The 18,101-nt window shown below is 38.3% G+C and overlaps 2 protein-coding genes across 4 annotated transcripts in view; one reads left to right on the top strand and one right to left on the bottom strand.

Annotated features, from left to right (window-relative positions):
* The window catches only part of LOC120531012 (coiled-coil domain-containing protein 27-like), a 45,013-nt gene extending 39,603 nt beyond the window's left edge, over positions 1-5,410 (top strand). For 2 of the 3 annotated variants that reach the window (XM_039755928.1, XM_039755927.1), the window contains 3 exons: positions 516-728; positions 1,177-1,281; positions 4,772-5,410. In XM_039755928.1, the coding sequence (XP_039611862.1) occupies positions 516-728; positions 1,177-1,281; positions 4,772-4,897 (444 nt within the window). In that variant the 3' untranslated portion in view covers positions 4,898-5,410. Of the gene's footprint in view, positions 1-515; positions 729-1,176; positions 1,296-4,771 lie in introns of all 3 variants that reach the window. The other variant, XM_039755929.1, reaches the window with a different exon arrangement.
* Positions 5,411-16,415: 11,005 nt separating this feature from the next.
* mad2l2 (mitotic arrest deficient 2 like 2) overlaps positions 16,416-18,101 on the bottom strand; it is a 33,996-nt gene continuing 32,310 nt past the window's right edge. Inside the window, exon 9 of the mRNA XM_039755926.1 lies at positions 16,416-17,454. Within this exon, the coding sequence (XP_039611860.1) occupies positions 17,413-17,454 (42 nt within the window). The 3' untranslated portion in view covers positions 16,416-17,412. The remainder of the gene's footprint in view (positions 17,455-18,101) is intronic.

The following is an 18,101-nucleotide window of genomic DNA, read 5'->3' as shown; positions in this document are numbered from 1 at the left end:
TACTCCTCCCTTCACAAGCTCTGTCCTCCACCTCCAGACTCCAGCTCTCCGAAATGAATGATGCGGCCCCTTTTTATTGTCCCCAGATGTGCTCCAACTGCTCCTAGATGATCTTCCTGGTGTGGCGGAAGTGCTGCAGTCTATGGATCCAGAATCCTCCTAGCGCCCTCTTGTGTGCTGGGGGAGGTATTGCCTCTCTCCTGGTCTTTTCATTCTCCAGGCGTCCTGGCTGGGCAAGAACCCCAGCCATCCACCACAATCTCTTCTAGACAGTGTGGTGTATTGATTACCCTTAACTCATGTTTCCCTCTCTTATCCCATTGCAGTCTTGCCTATGTTAATATTCTATTGACATAGGAGATTCTTCTATTGAGCTTCAAACAACATCTTTGCTTTCTAATCAGACATGAATAGCAGACTTTTTTTGGTCAAGGCTGATTTTTAATACCTATGATCCTTGTATTTGTTTGTATTCAGAAACATAATGAAAGATTGTTTAATGGTTGTTCACATAGCAAATTTCAGAGCTGACTCAAGAGGTGTCCAGAAGAAACAAGATGATCGGCAGTTTTAAGGCAGAACTCCATCGCTTGAAGCAGGACATGGCCACACTGAAATATCAGAACACAGGCCTTCAAAAGGAAAAAGTGGATATTCAGAACAGTGTAATACTCCTTCAGCATTCTGAGAGCCAAGCCAAAGTGGCCCTGGAAGAGATACATTCAAGGGTAAGAATTATATTTCCATGTTTTCCTTCCTTTTACTTTTTAAAGTTTAAATAGAAGTAATAGGTTTCTCTGATTATAATACATTTTACTCATCTTTCCCCATCAACTGCATTTTTCATGCACCAGTGCATTATAATTTCAAAGCAATGATAGCAACTGTTCCCTCAGTGCTCCAATGATCAGCATTCTCTTTGTGTGGGGTTTAGGTTTTGTGTGGTTCCCCTACTTTATCCCAAAAACATTATATTAGAATAAGGAATCAGTCAAATTGCCCCAATGTAAGTGTGAAAATGAACAACGAGATGTCCTTCCATCAATATTTGGTTCTAGCATTGCTCCTAATGAGTCTGTACTGGAAATCCAAGTTCAGAACTGAATGGCTGGAGTGATAGTGGACATGGAATAACATATTTTATTTTATTAATGTATTTATGTTTTTCATACTCAGTTTGAAAGTTTCCGTAACAAGATTATCCAAGCTGTGTATGGTGCACCAGGGGCAAAGCCTCCAACAGAAGAAATCACTGACCATGAAGTCCTAAGCATTATGCAGGTAATACTCCTAAGGTTTGTATGAGTATATGTACATCAGGCATACTATACTGGGAGGACTGGTCTTGTGCCATATGTTGGCAAACACTAATGGAAGGCTGGACTACTAAACAGCCCTGTTTGTGCTGCTAATTAACTTCTTGTGAATTTATTTTAATTGAATTGCTTTTTTAAGATTTGGTAAATGGCCTGTATTTGATATAGCCCCCCCTAGGCGCTTTACAACACAACAGTCATTCACCCATTCACACACACATTCATACGCTGGTGATGATAAGCTACTATGTAGCCACAGCTGCCCTGGGGCACACTGACAGAGGCGAGGCTGCCGAACACTGGCGCCACCAATCCTTCCGACCACCACCAGCAGGCAAGGTAGGTTAAGTGTCTTGCCCAAGGACACAACACACACACACATCATGCCGGGAGCCAGGATCGAACCTGCAACCCTCCGATTGCTGGACAACCCGCTCTACCGACTGAGCTACTGCTGCCCCTGAGCTTTATTTATGAAGATTTATTCATTGTTCGTCTGAATTGCTTCATTTCTTTCCTTAAATGGCACCCAAACATAAATGAAATGTGACATTAGTGAGCCAACAGAAGACCAATTAAGTCAGGGTCTCAGAGTCCAACCAATTTCACTTCAACCTGCTGCTTATTAAGGTTCCAATTCTTGTCGTTAATTAAACCCGTTCTTTAATTTTGTGTCTTGTTGCTGCTCTTGTGGTGCATTAGCAGACATTTCCGAAATTGTTCTCTTTCTAAGAGTACTGTTGAAATGTTTTGGGGACCTGAACAGACCGACATTTGTGAGACTTTCATCGTTCTTTATTTTCAGATATTGTATGATGGACACCAGGGGCCTCATGTATAATGCCGTGCGCAAAATTCACACTATAACATGGTGTATAGACAAAAGCGGAAATGTTCGTACGCACAAAAAAATCCAGATGCATAAATCTGTGCGAACGCCAACTTCCACATTCTTTTGCTACATAAATCCCGGTCAGCGTGAAAAGTAATGCACGTGCACAAGCCTGCTGTCCCACCCAAACTCCTCCCAGAATTATGCCTGTTTGAATATGCAAACCAATATAAATAGCCCTTAAGCTCAGCCTTCTGTGAAAAGACCAAGTGGAGGCAAGAAAAAAACGTACTATTTGTCAATTTAAAAAGTGATATAATCAACAAAAGGAAGTTGATCGAGTGACAGTTTGTCAGAGAAACTCGAAAGCTCAATTTCACAAAGATGCACAGTACCCGAAATAAAAAAGTTGCTCTGTAATAGATGTAAAGTCATCTGTAAGCTTAGAACGCAAATTCTTCAAAAAGGAACATTGAAATATCTTTGTAGTAAATGTTTATTCTATCCGTCCAGTGTCATGGCAATCCCAGCAAGCATACAGCGCGAGGCAGGAACACTCCCTGAATGGGGCGCCAGCTCATCGCTACCGCTGTCCACCATGTGCTCACATATTAAATTATTAACAATATAGATTATTTAAATGATGTTATAATTTTATCTGTATAATGTAATAAACATTTTGCTGCATATTATCTTAAAAATGATATTGTCATCATATAAAAATATGCACTTTATAAAGTGGGGCAGGTTGTGCAATAACTGTATCACAAGTTTACAGTGAGGTAATTGTACTTATAAGTTCTACAAGGAGCTCTTGATGGACTGATTGAGTGCGTTTAAAGTTCTTGGGATGAAACTGTTTCTAAACCGCGAGGTCTGTACAGGAAAGGCTCAGAAGCATTTGTCATATGCGAAGCAGTTCAAATAGCCAAATGCTGAGGCAGCGTGTGCTTGATGCTGTATACCGATAATTCTCTTTCCGATCAGCTGCTCTGAGTGGTGCAGTGAGAGTAATATGGAAAAAGATGATCCGCTGTTACAACCCTTAAAGGGAGCAGCTGAAAAAAGAAGAAGGTGCAATGAGAGTAACAACACTAAAGCAGCTATGGTATTAAGAATAGTTTGGCTATTCTGTGGACCATTATACGCGTATTGTTACAGGTTAATTACAATCAGATGCCTTAAACTAATGAACAATATGCGGTTAATTTCAGGGTATTTGATAAAGCTGGCGTTGTGGATGTAAAAAAGAAAGGGAAACCACCCGGGAACAGCAGCACTGCTTTGACGCTGGGTGCCACCAGTTTGCAAAACAGAGTGGAGAACTTGCGTACACCAAGGTTGGAGCTACCATGAAAATGTGCGTGGCTTTACACCAAGTTTAGGTTTTATACATTGTGATTTGAGCGTGGAAATGGGCTTATGCAACATTTTTATGCGTACGCACTGTTTATACATGAGGCCCCAGTTGTTTTGGCTCATTTTGTATCTCATTATTGTTTGGCTGCTAATTAAGGAAAAAGAAACAATTAAGGAGTCTGAGTCTTCAAGCACAATTAAATTAAAATTAGTTCAAAAGAAGTTAATTAGCAGCAGAAACAGGTCACTCATTAAGAAAAGGGTTAGAATGAAAACCTGCAGCCACTGTTGCCCTCCAGGCCCAGAGTTTGACACCCTAGTCTAGAAAGTCTCTGTACTGCAGTGGTCCTCAATCACGGTCCTGGAGGGCCGCAGTGGCTACGAGTTTTCATTCCAGCCAGTGTCCTAATTAGAACTCAGTCCTGATAATGAAGGTTGGTGTTTAACTCTATTCCTTGTTAATGCTTTCATTCATAAAAGACAAATTTTAGTTACTTTGTAGATCGGAGGTCCTCAGTTACAGTCTTAGAGGTCTGCTATGACTGCAGGGTTTCACTTTAACCAATTTCATAATTAGAACCCATTTATTTACTGCTAAAGCAATACGTTTTTTGGGCTTAATTTTAGTTCTCTTGCCCATTACCACTCAGAACCCTTAATTGCCTATTTTAGATTTTAGCAGCTGCATTTGAGTTTTAATTGATGCCCGTTTTCTTAACCAGACATTAGTTAACAATGAGATGCAGATAACCAATAAACCAGCAGCTCTCCAGTTAATGTGCTTATCTGTGTATCTGTGACAAGAAAATGTTAAGAAATGAATGAGAGGGGAATTGGAAGGACCATTAAGTTTAAATCTGTTCTCACAGAAAGAAACTCTACAGTGCAATTAAAGTTGCTCTTGGATGAATGCAAGCATTAACAAGCCAAACAGTTTAATACCAAGTTTCATTATCAGCACGGACTCTCTTTGAATTGAATAAAAACCTGCAGCCACTGCGGCCCTCCAGACCTGTGATTGAGGACCCCTGCTCTACAGGGTGGTCTGGGTGGAATAGGTAAGGCAGGTTGTCATGAGATGTTTTTTTTTTATTCTAATATTATTTTTTCACATTTTTAATGTGCTTCTTTAATTCTAATAATAATATGAGGTCAATTTTGTTTTTCAAAATACAAAAATAAAGACACATTTTTAGTGTACTGTTTGACCAATAAAAAACAAATTTAACATAAGCACACATTGTTCGCTTACTTGATCTTACAGAAAATAATTGAAGACCGGGCAGAATTTCATGCCAGGCTTGTCAAAAAAGGAGAGAAAATTCCCCCCCTCTTGACTACAGAAGTGCCAAGTAAACACAGTAAGCCAACTTCAGCAAAGAAACGCTAAAAGGCTGTGCTGTAGTTGGCGTGTAAATATTATCAGCACCACTCCCGTGCATCAGCAGAAGGGCCTCTGCCTTCGTTCCAGAAGAAAAATGTTAAATTAAATGGTTATTTCTATAACACATTCAAGTGGATAAGCTAGGATATAAAAGAAAAAATGCTATTTTGGACTCTGAACGTTGCAAATCCCCACATCCATATGTGTTTCTATCTCATCACACGAGCTCCAGAAGCAGCTACAGGATGGAAGATGAAGGGACAAGAATTACTGCAACTCGGGACTGGACGTCCTCCAATCATTGAATCAAAAGCGTATTAAATGTTAACCAACAGTATGGCTGTCTGACTTGCCCGAGAGCTCATGTTTGCTGTCATCATTTTGTTTGAATTGTTGGCCATATTTGAATTCTTTTACAAAGCAGTGGTTAAATATTATGTACACTGTAATAATATGCTAATAAAGTCTGATCATGTAACACGAATTGTGTTACTTTTGCTACAAAATTAAAATCAAAAACTGAAAGAAAAGTGCATTGTTTTTGTTTTTTTTGCAAAAATTCCAAAAAAAAAAACCAAACAACAAATGTATGTATAGGAAACTGAAAATAAAGAAAAAAATGTACATTAGATTACGATCATTTTCAAAGTCATCTCTGTTTAAGGACGGGGTCTTTTAAATATTCCGGCTACAGCATGTATATTAACTTTTAATCACTTTTCATTGTTTTTATTTTACAATTTTATGTCTTATGGCTTTGACTGTACTCATATATGCCGGTTAAAAAAGCAGGTACTTACACATTTTCCCTAGGCAGCTGGTTTGTCTTGGTACAGAAATATTTTACTCTACTTTCCCCTTTTGTATTATTAATATGTAGCCTTTGTCAGAATGTCTCAAATCTCACAGACTTACCACTGTTTCTAAGGTACTGTGCCATATAACTTCTCCCCACCTTCCCTTCTACATTTATAACCTCAGGCAATTAGGTAAAGTAAAAGAATAGCAGGAGTTAAGTTGCAATTTAAACAATGTATTATTGATAATATTCATAAATAATAACAATATGCAAAGTACATTTGAATATTGGCAACCATACAACCTGATAAATGGTGATGTGTAGTTTCAGGTGGTGCAGAGACTTGTTAGTTACTTAAAATGTCTCTAGTTAAGGCATCATTTTGTGGTCAGCTTTCTTCAGAACAGGCCATGTGCCCATCTCAATATGGCTGCCGTGCTGTGCTCTTTGTTGTGTTGTCCTTTTCAGTTCATGGTGTGAAATGGTCATTCATCAGTTTGCTAAGAGAGAGAGGGTGAAATACAGCAAGCAAATGTAAGTTTTCTGTCCGACCTCTAGAGCCAATAGCACATTGTGGTACTTAAAGGCTTCTGACACAAGCCAATTCCAAACAGCCATACTTCAGACCAATGGGGAGACAGAATATCTTCACACCTGCCACCCTGCGAACCAAGTGTTAAGGTAAAGCTGGGCAGTTAGGCAGCCTGGCTTTGTGTGGGGGTTGACTGAGAGACTTCAGCAGAGAAATATTGGCCATACTTGTTTGAGGCACTTTCCCCCAATCCCGTCGTAAAATTACACAGAGACTCATTCCTCAAAGAGGGGAAGGGGTTCTTAAACAATCAAACCAATGCTATTATTATCTATCATTAATGTTACATTTGCTTTGTCTAAGTTACAAATAAAGACATACAAAATATTTATCAACTTGCATGCAAAATTTCACATCATAACAGCAGCATGTTGCTGGAATCAGACTTTGCAGAACAGAACAATACTATCAGTTGCTCTGATTAGCACAGATTTATTTTTTTCTTACAAAATGAACACTTCTTTTATTTCACAATAAGTTCATATTTTTCAAGTTTGTCGTTAATATTTCTTGAACCAGAGAAACAGCAGCTTTACTTCATGGCCCTCCAGTGATGACCAAGCTCCTCGTCGTGTTGTGCACATGGAGCTCAGTAGCTCAGTTACCCTATTTAAGCTCATAGTACCTGCAGTTCGTTTTTTTTTTTTTCAAGCACCTCCCAAAACTTGTAACCAAAGCTGAGAATGAAGCTCACAGAATGACCAATAAATGGAAAGCCTCCTCCAAGGACTCTACTGCGGTTTTATCACCGCTGTCTTGCATAATATCTGTCATACTGAAGTCCTTCCTGGACTGGAAGTGTTCCAGTCTGGGTTTAAACCTCACCACAGCACTGAGTCCTCTTGTTGAGGGTTTTTAATGATATTCTTTTAACAGTGGACTCTGGTGACGTGTACTACTTATGCTTCTGGATTTGACACTATAGACCATGAGATCATCATCTCCAGGCTGGAGTAGTGGGTGGGCATCACAAGTTCAGCTCTCCAATGGTTTAGGTCCTATCTCTCAGATAGACGTTTTTGTGTCAGCATTGATGATTATACCTCCACCTCTGTTGCCCTCCCCTGGAGGGTACCACGGGGCTCCATCCTGGGACCTCTTCTGTTCTCCATGTACCTGCTGCCACTCAGGGCTATTTTCTGGAAACACGATCTTTATGCGGACAACTGTCAGGTTTATTTCCCTCTGAAGCTCCCTGGTCCATGCTCTGTCCAGCCCCTGCTCGACTGCTTTATTGACATTAGAAACTGGATTGCATTAAATTTTCTAAATTTTAATGAAAATGAGACAGGAGTCATGCTATTTAGACCCAATGGCATCAACAGGACCCTGCATCGACCTTTCCACTGTGGTTCAATTTGAGAAACCCATGATCACAAATTTAGATGTGAAAATGGATTCTGCTTTAAAACTTGATAGCCATGTGAACGCAGTGGTAAAATCTCGCTTTTTCCAGTCAAAAATCAACACAGTTTTGTCTAAATGCAACATGGAAACAGTGATACATGCTTTTATAACCCCTCATCTGGATTACTGCAATGCACTTCTTTTTGGAATTAGCCAGCCTTCCATTGCTTGCTTACAGCTGGTGCAAAATGCCACTGCTCGATTTTTAACTGGCACAAGCAAGCATGAGCATGTTACCCTGATTTTGGCTTCCCTTCACTGGCTTCCACTTCATTTTCAAATCCATTTTAAGATCCTTGTATTTGTTTTTAAATCCTTTAATGGTTGTGCCCCAATTTTATCTGTTGGAACTGCTCGACCCTTATGTATGTCTCGCTCTCTCAGGTCAGCAGATGGTGATCGGGCTTTTTCAGTTGCAGCTACACGTTAGGCAGGCTTCTTCATTTGCGGTCTTTAAATCTTATTTAAAAACACACTTCTACTCCCTGACCTTTAACCAAGTATGATATGTTGGCTGTGTACATTTTATTATGAATTTCTTCAGCTCTTATGTGTTTATGTTTCTTTCACCCTTTGGTTACTGTGTGTCTGATATGTTGGGTTTTATTGCACAGCACTCACAAGAGGACATCAAGAAAGCTTTCAATGCCAGTCTAGATGGTATCCTATCAGGCATCCCAGAACAACGTAAAATCATCCTTCTGGGCAACTTCAATGCCATATTTGGTTATGATTACAGAATGCAGAGTGGCACTACTAGAGAGCATTAAATCAAATTTGGTACCTACCTTGGAAGTCATCTCTCTTCTCAGCTAGACATTGACACTAAGGTACACCATCCATACCATAGATGAGTTTTTAAAAAAATCTGACTTGCTTGCAAAGACCAAGCTACTGGTCTACAAGACAGTTATCTTGCCCACGATCCAATATGGTGCAGAGATGTGAACTACCTCCAATAAGCAGAGAAGAATCCTGGAGTTTAGAATGAAAACCTGCAGCCATGGTGGTCCTCCAGGACCAGAGTTGCAATGTCATGACGTTTCAATTAAATGTTAATCTTTTTTAAATTTAATAGCTTCATCTTTGGCCACCAATGACCACTTTTTGCAGCCGTGTGTCAGTGAACTCCTCAAAATGTGGGAAAAATGCGTCATTACATACACATTCCACTCATCCCAAACACACGCATCTGGAAGTCACTTTCATGGCAAATCCACACACTGGTTTTGGGTTCCAAGTACTGATCAGTTAATAGGTCAGAACCTCCTTTAATTGAAGTGTTGGATCAGATTTCAAGACTGTTGGGGCTAACTGGTCATTTTTAAACTGGCCCAGTGTGGCTGGGTATGAATGTACTCTGTCCAGGGTTGGTTCGATCATAAGAAAATATGAAGCTGTTTTTTTAATTAAACATCATTGAAGTAGCAAAAGAAATTGGTAACAGTGCTGCTGCACCAAAATTTGATGCATCTGAGAAATTGATGCAAGATTGGAGGAGGCAAGAAGATTAAAAAATAAATAAATAAAAATAAGTGCCGCATTTTTAAAAACAGGCATATAAGTCGGGGTCTGATTTTATGATCGATTTTTCAGGTTTTATACGGGAGTATATACAGTAAGTCAATTTTTCAAGTTTTCTCTCCATGCTCCATAGCCCCCATTACAAAATGTGCCATTGCTGCCAAGGTATTTTTTTTTTATTTACAGAAAGTGCTTTACTTTATAAAATAATTTCACATTGCAAATGCATATGCATGCTTGTGAAGAAATAAATTTGACTTGAAAAAAACTAAACTTATCCTTTAGTTTTGTCTTTTTGTGGATGTACTACATTTCAAATATTGATAGATCTTCATTTTGTGCAACTTTACATAGCAGTATTACTATTACTTACTTTTGATTTGATATACTTTATTAATCCCCGAGGGAAGAGGAGGTCAGAGCACAGGTCCTGCCATTGTACAGTGCCCCTGGAACAATTTTCAGGCCTTGTTCAAGGGCCCAACTGCATAAGATCCCTTCTGGTCATAACGAGATTTGAACCAGCAAGCTCCCCAATACCAGTGCAGATTGTTAGCCTCAAAGACACCACTAAGCCCCAATTTGGCTGACATTTGATCATCAGTGGTGCTGGTAGCTGGTGAAGTGCTATCTCCCTCACCCCTAAGGTGAGAAATCTTCCATGCTTCAATGATCTTTTTTCTGTTACATTCCTTGCCAACACATTCATGCTACCAACTCCATCTCAGTCTTTGGTCAGAGGCAACAGCACATGTGCTTACTATCTCCAACTCCCCAAGTAGAGTCAGTCTAAGTCAGGATCCTTCATGAGATGGCCAACAGCCAAGTACCAAGATCGAAGGACTTAAAGAGCAGACCTTATGAGAGCAGCTTCTCTGTTTAAGTGCTTCATCATCTCCAGCTCTCCCTCTCAGTCACACACACACCTCTACTCAGCTTCTCAAGACAGCTCTGTAACTTCTGACAGCGTTTCTTCCAGCTCTGCATGCCCACACAAGTATTTTCATACCAAGAATGCCACTGATTTGGCGTATAAAAGGTTGCACATCCGTGAACCTTAACTTTACAGAAAACTTTACACTTGCTCCTTAAGTTCCAAGCGCCAATAGTTTTAAACGCTGACATTATTATAATGGAGAACATTTTAAGAAAGATTTAATTTTCACCTTTATCCACAAATTCAACTGAATAAATTCTGCCCTTTCCTCTGAATTTGTTTGTAATTTTTCAGTATCAAACAATATTCTCATATCAGTAAAGACAAATAGTAAAAGAGTAAATGGTTGTGATTTAAGCTTTTCTGATAAACCTCTTATGACAAAAAAGAAAGGAGATTAAAAAGAAAGAGAAAACCTCCAACTTGGCAGTTCCAGTTACAGTGAGGCATCATGCTTGTGTATCTCTGTTGCCATTTCTTGACACACTTTTGCGCAATAATTCATTGAGTTATTCAGTGCTGGAGTGTCAGAGAGAGGATGTGCAGCATTGTCCATAATGGCACTCATTTTTGTTTTCTTTCTCTACTTTGCTCATACCTCCAAGGGGGTCCAGTGTGTGTCCTACTACTAAGGTGGCCTTTGAATCAGCATTGCGATGCGGTGAGCCTCTCTTGAAGTGATGTTACTTGCACATCACACCAAGCATAGAAAAAATCATCCTGGTCATCACAAAATTGAAGATGTGAAGGATGTAACTACTCACATTAAAGAAATGAAGCCGCTCTGCCCTTTCTTATATAGTTCTTCTTTGTCACAGGACAAGTCTGGCTTGTCATTAATGTGGATCCTCTCCACATCTACTCCCCGAATAGTGACTGGAGTTAGAGGTGCTTTGGTGCTGCAAAATGTCAATAACCAGTTCCTTGGTTTTGCTGATGTTTCTGTACCAAGAAACAAACCCCCTTCACCTGACTGCTATATTCCTTCTCATCCCCTTTATCAATGCACCCCACAAGTGCAGAATCATCTGGACGTTCCTACAAGTGACCTAACCTGGTGTTATATTTGTATTTAGAGGTGTAGAGTGAAGAGAAAAGGAGAGACAGGGCTGTTCCTTGTGGTGTTTGGGTGTTGCTCACATCCACATCAGAAATGCAGTTCTCAAGTCTCGCAAACTTCTACCACCTGAGCCCTGGATGGCTTGAGTCCAGTAATAATTAAAAAACAAGCCAAAAACTGCAATTTGATAAAAATATGTGAACACGTTATTTATTACAAATCATTCTATAGAGATTGATCAGCTTTTTGTTTGAAATTAGAGCTACATGGTCCTCACCTGACTTCAGAGGTACAAGTCCATGACTCCTCTTCCACATCGCCACAAAAACAACTGCCAACATCCTTTTACATAATCTAATACACTGTGTAAAAGAGGGGTTTCAAGGAGCCCTGGAGAATGTGCTAATTAGCAGGACTTGGCCAACAGAGTCGATTACAGAAGTCACACTCAGATGACTTGGACTGGTGAATGCCAGTATGTTATAATTTATTCAAAGTAACAATGTTATTGTTGTTAAAGAATTTACAACAATAAACAAGTACGTACCTAGAACAGGAAACCACATCTGGGCGAGGGCATGACATTACTAAATTTTCTTACATATTGTACAAGTGATTCAGCAGGGGTATGCCATAGCCGAGTTTCAAGTGATTCCAGTAAAGAATTGGAAGATTTAGGTTGAGCCCAGCTGAACTCTAGTTAAAGCGTGGTCTTAAATGAGGACTCCATTTTCTTATGCCTTGGTCTTAAGATGGTCTCACTATCATTTTGACTTGGTCTTGACTCTTCTTAGACTCAGTCTTGACACAGTCTCAACAGGTCATGGTCTTAAGACTTGGTACAAGTGGTCTGCACTATAAAACCGTTCCCAGCATATTGTCTGACAATATTTCAGAATCTCTCTCTCTCTCTCTCTCTCTCTCTCTCTCTCTCTCTCTCTCTCTCTCTCTCTCTCTCTCTCTCTCTCTCTCTCTCTCTCTCTCTCTCTCTCTCTCTCTCTCTCTCTCTCTCTCTCTCTCTCTCTCTCTCTCTCTCTCTCTATATATATATATATATATATATATATATATATATATATATATATATATATATATATATATATATATATATAAATATATATATAAAAGATGCAAAGTTGACTGAATGACTAACTGATAAACAACAACTACAATTTCCTATTTAGGAAGATGGTACATCTATGGTTGTAGATATGCACTAAGAAAAGATATTTCAATACTTAGGGGTAAATAAGAAACCCACAGTAGAAAAACTAAATATTGCAAAAACTCAAAAATGCTTTGACAGACTTGATTGAAATTTGGTGACACTATATAAAAACGAAAACTAGCCAATACTTTTTATTATTTCTTGAGGTCTGTCATTAATAATACTCTAATGAGTGGGACATTCTAACACAATGCACCCCAATAGAGGTGACAGCGATCGCATGGAGAAATGGGGAGTGCCATTTTATGCACATGAAGGCCGTCTTCAGAAGTGAAGGAGTAAAGTTTGACGAAACTCAAAGAAATGCGTTTAGCCAGCACCCCCTGCTTTATTGCCAGGCTCTGCGGCTGTGAACGTTGTCACTTTACTGCAACCGATCCAGTAAAAAGTAACCTTTTAGGAAATGATGACATGGGAGTTACAATTCCCTTTAGCGAGTGCGATGATTCCATCAGCACTCACAACGTTTAAACAAAAGCATCAAACAAACGTCATTAAAAGGTAGGAACGGCTGCTTTTCTTTTTCCTCTCGGCCACTTTGGGATTACAATTGAATTGCCTCACTGGATTACCGCGTTGATCTTTGTGCCTGTCTTTTTTTCTCTCATCTTGGACGGTGTTTAGACATGCAACATTTACAACAGACAGCTCTTCCTCCATTTATTTCAATCTGGACCAGTCAATCAGTACATGGAGTGTTACCACACCTTTAAGGAGCAATCTGCTTTTCCTTCTTTTTACATAACCAAACAAAAAGGAAAAACTTCCAAACCCAAACACCTGCCTTTAGTAAGTTTCTCTATTCTAAAACTGCACATGACAGGTAACATAATCAAAAGGGAAATTGCTTTTTTTTCTGACCATCACTTATTGGAATGTTACATTTTATCATAAACTATGAAGCGATCTTCATTTACTGTGTACCCTACACGTGACAATCACTCTCAGATAAACTGATTACACTGCATTTATTATTTATTTTATAAAAATCAGTGCATAGCCTTGTTTTTGAAGAAGCCAACAGTGCTGTCCACATCAGCTTCTCAATACTAATCAATGATGACCATAAAGTGCTTTTTGAAGGAAAAAACAAAAAGGAAATTGGAAGAAAAAAAAAAATTGATGATGCCAAACCATGTTGGAACAGAATAAGGCAGGCTTTTTTTCTATAGCTGATACAATGTTTTTCAGAATTTGACAGACGCATAGCTGCACAGTGCTTTTAAAAGAGTAAAAGAAATTAGTAACTTCTGTTTTTTTTCTTCTGGCAAACATTTATTCAAACTAACTAAATACTAGGCACTGAATCAAAGACTGAGCCTTTACAGCAAGATGTCAGGAGACATCTCAAAAAAAAAAGTAGGGAAAGAGTGTAATGGGCTAGAATTCAGTGTTTTAAAGAAAAGGCACAATTCCAGGAAAACTGCTACAGGTTATTGTTGATGGCTATCTACAGGTCATAAATATTTACCTGCCTTGCAAATGAGTCACCTGCTCTGAATAATCAGACTGCTTTGATTAGTATCTCATCCACACACAATGTGTAATACAGAACTGCCTGCTTCCTTTGAAAATGGGTTCTGAGGACATCGGTTTCTAATCAGGTACTTCTTGATGGCTAGTACTAATTTTAGGCTTTGATGTATAAATGTACAGTTGAGATTTTTAGCTTGGAATGAATCAATTTTAAATCATCTTTACCACTATTGGCGATGTCCTGTACTACAAAAGTCTTCTGAAATGTCTTCCACACCAACACCTGTAGACGCTTTCTGCAGTCCATGCTATATGTAGTTCACCATATTATTTCTTTTCACCGGTTCTTTCCTATACAATGATTAAAATATTCAAGTTATTGCATGTGTCAGCCTGTAATCATCTTTACTGTTTGTAATAAGTTAAAAATAAAACAATTCAGCCACAAAGCCATACTACAATACTACATTTAAATTCCCCACAAACATACGCCTGGTGATAAACTTGAAAACAAAATCTTGTTGAACAAAGTAAACACCCACATCTCAACAGTTTTCTTACTGCTGTTCTACAATACAAAATTATTCAACACCCAATGCAAACCAGTTTAATTGGCAATAAACAGCTGAAAGTTTGTAAATTTTGCCAATAAACCTAAGTTGCAACTCATTGCAAGGTTAGCATTTGCTGTTTACAATACTTTTTAGTTTACCTACCATTGTGTACCATTTTTTAAATCTTTTTGGGGCTTATTTCAATTCTTACTGGTTTCAATTTTTAGTTCTGGATTAAACTGTTGTTCTCATACACTAGGCCTGTCTCAGTTTGTATACTGCTTTTAATCTAATCCCTCTAAAACTTTGCGGCAATAATAGATTACAGATCAAACCGTTGAATTTAAATCAGATTTCAGCCACAATTTTTGCAGGATGTGTTAAAGGACGAAATTATATTTACACCCAAAATTCCCATTATTTAAATATTACCAGCTTGGCTTCAAAAGAATGCAGTTGCCTATAAAACTGTGTTTCCCAATGACCATCATCAACCAATGTCAAGGTCAGCCATTTCGAATAGCAGGAATTTATCTACAATACAGTTTTTACTCTAGGACAGCTATGTAGCATGATCAAGAGTAAGGAGCTTTGACAAACTATAACACTAAACCCTGGGGTGGGGAAACACAATAAGTATTCTATACAGAATTTAGTTAGGTACATAATACTTCTGATATATATAATTAACACAACTATAACTGAAGCTTAAGATCTTTGGAAATTGTATAACCAAATATTTAAGGTCGTCTACTAATTCCTTAAGATAATTAAACTTTTGCTTAAAAGTCAATTGAGAACCAGTGAGAAACTGACCTTCGTGAAACATGAAAACCAAACTGCATTGTCTGTTGATTGCATATCTTAAACACCAGAAAATTACAAGACCACCTCCTTGACGCATCACCAACAGATTCTGGTAGGAAACTGAAATCCCATTGAAATGTTTAAATAAGCAAGCAAAGCACAAACTCCTCACAGAAAGTTTCCTATAAAGGAACTAAGAATTAAACACTGTGAGGTCAAAAACAATCCATTGCATCATTACAGATCAAACCATCACTTGCATGCAGCCTTTGGCACAAGCACTAATCAGAAGTGTCTTTGGATACAGACATTTGACTATAATGAGCCAAATGTTTCCACTGTCATTGAAATTAAAGAAGGTAGTAAATAACAGTATGTCAAGAGAAGATTTAATTTCTCTCCATGTATATAATTGGGGAAGAAAATTAGAACCTTTCATTAGAATGTATGACCTATTTATAGCTTAATAACAATACATATGAATTCTTGGTTTGTGCTTTCAAAATTATTTAATACTAGCGACTGGGAGCCCGATCGAATCGGGCTACAAATTCAATGTTTTGTGAAATCCATACTTTCTCTGCAAAGAATTATTTGTTTTGTTAAGTCCTTGAAATGATTTTGTTATCATGGCACTGATTTGTGGTTAAAATAGACCTTTTCGGCAGCCGCAAGGCACGGGCTGCTTGATTTCTTTCAACCCGTGCTGCATTTGTGGCTGCTCGAGCTTTTTCATTCGCTTGTGCACGGCTGGCACAAGGTCTGTCAGCGTTAGTAGAATTCTGTAGCGCATGTTCTTCATCTGCCCTTTGTGTCCGATTTGCACGATTTCTTTCAGTGTTAGTAGAATTTGTAGCCGTACGCTGCTCATCCGTTTGTTGTGCTCGTTGAGTATGTTTGGTCGCTTTAGCAAGTCTACGTTCCGCGTCAGTCATGTGACTTTGTTTCCTACGCATCCTTCCCACGGCCACTGCACTTGTGGCTGCTTGAGGTATTGCTGCGAACACCATACATACAGATAGTATCAAATTATATATAAGGATTACTTGTAAAAGTACTAACAGTGAAAGGTGAGAGTTTACCTAGATCCTAGAGAATGTAAACTGTATTACAAAAGGAAGAGCAATTCACCAGTCTACACACAGAGTTGTACAGGTAATTTTATTACCTTTGTATTGCATTACTATGAAGTATTAAAAGAATCACATTATGATATTCAAAACCCACAATGTCATCTGTCAGCAGTTAAAACACCCACACACACTCAATTCATGTAAGTCAGTATAAAACAATGAAATCACAGGGATTTTCTTAGCATTTACAATAGCATGTGTGCCACACAAATGTACCATCTTGTTTAATATGGATTGCATTAAGAGAGTCTAGAACCAAGAGCAAAGCATAGCTGCAGCAACCTTCTAAACTTCTATTTTAATAACATAATATGAGTTTAAAAATACTTAAATCAGCCCAGTAATGTCAACTCCTTTAAATAAACTGTAGCCACTCTAGCACACAAATACATAATGCTCATGGTATAAAACTACCAATAGTCATCCCATCATTACTTTCTTGTTAGAAGCCACTTCTTGGCAAAAGGGTGCATAAAAGCTTTTAATGTAGTGCCTAGAAATGCATTGGTGGTCTCCAGTTCCCTTAAACATATCAAGACTTAATATGTTAACATTTATGACTTTGCACTGAACAAAGCATGGCACAAACCTAGTTACAAAATGCAAAAAGCGCAATATTCAAGTCATGAATTAGTCATAGCACGAAACCATACTGAGAGATAAACAAATTATAACTCAGTAGACATAGATGACTGTTGCTTTGAATCTTTCGTGTTCTTCCTGTCCAAATATTTCATATAAAAGACAGCATAAAAAGTCAATTCATTGTTCATAAAGAAAACAAGGCTACAGTAATGAATTACTATGGTTTCCATCTCTCTCTCCATCTTACAGTATACCAGCTTACAAACTGGTAAGTTAAGGTCAATGAAAGATCCTTGTCAGACTGTTTGTACTCATTCGCTCTCAACTTCAGGTTAAACACCTCAAAACAGACAGGACAATAAAAGATCCCAACCATCAGCCTACGAGTGCAAATCATTCATGAATTATACAGCTGAAACTTAAGGCATCTTCTGAGCTCTTTCTTCGACGTACAACTGCATCTGAAACAAAATGAAAAAGAGAGCCAAAATAAGTGGTTGCTCTTATGGCGGACTCCCTCTCCCCCCACAGTACCAAACACAATCTCCATTTTTTGGAGCTGAAGCGAGACATCACTTAAAAGTTTTTTATGAACCTAATTTTAAAACAACAAACCTTTGCACTGCAACATGAAACAAAAGTCTCTTTTAATGTGCTATAGCATTTAAAGTAGATAAATTCCGTTTGGGTAACAAGTTGACTAGCTCTATAAAGACAAACAGTTTTCCATCTTTTAAAGTTATTTTATCACTGTGAACACAGTATTTTTCATAACACCATCACTACTTGAGAAATAGCAGTAACTTTAAGCCTTAAAGGATAGACGTTTGACATTTTTCAAGTCAAATTTGTTTTTTACCATTATGGCATACATTAATGTGCTATGGGAAATTTCTTTTTAACGTGAAGCATTCTGAACAATTTTTGAAAACTCTTCACCTGTTCTTGTGGTTTGAAATGGCATGTAAGGGGAACCCCTCTAAGCATGAAAACAAAAGCCTTAAAAATAATGGAATACATCCACTTTGAGGCAGCAAATGTTTTTATTTCAGAAAAACATCGCCTCTGTGTTTCTAATGGATGTTTATGACAAAAAACAAGAACAAGC

Source organism: Polypterus senegalus, chromosome 6 (genome assembly GCF_016835505.1).
Source record: "Polypterus senegalus isolate Bchr_013 chromosome 6, ASM1683550v1, whole genome shotgun sequence".
Classification (NCBI taxonomy): Eukaryota; Metazoa; Chordata; class Cladistia; order Polypteriformes; family Polypteridae; genus Polypterus; species Polypterus senegalus.
Note: the sequence above shows the minus strand (reverse complement) of the source record. Positions and strands in the feature narration are given on the sequence as shown.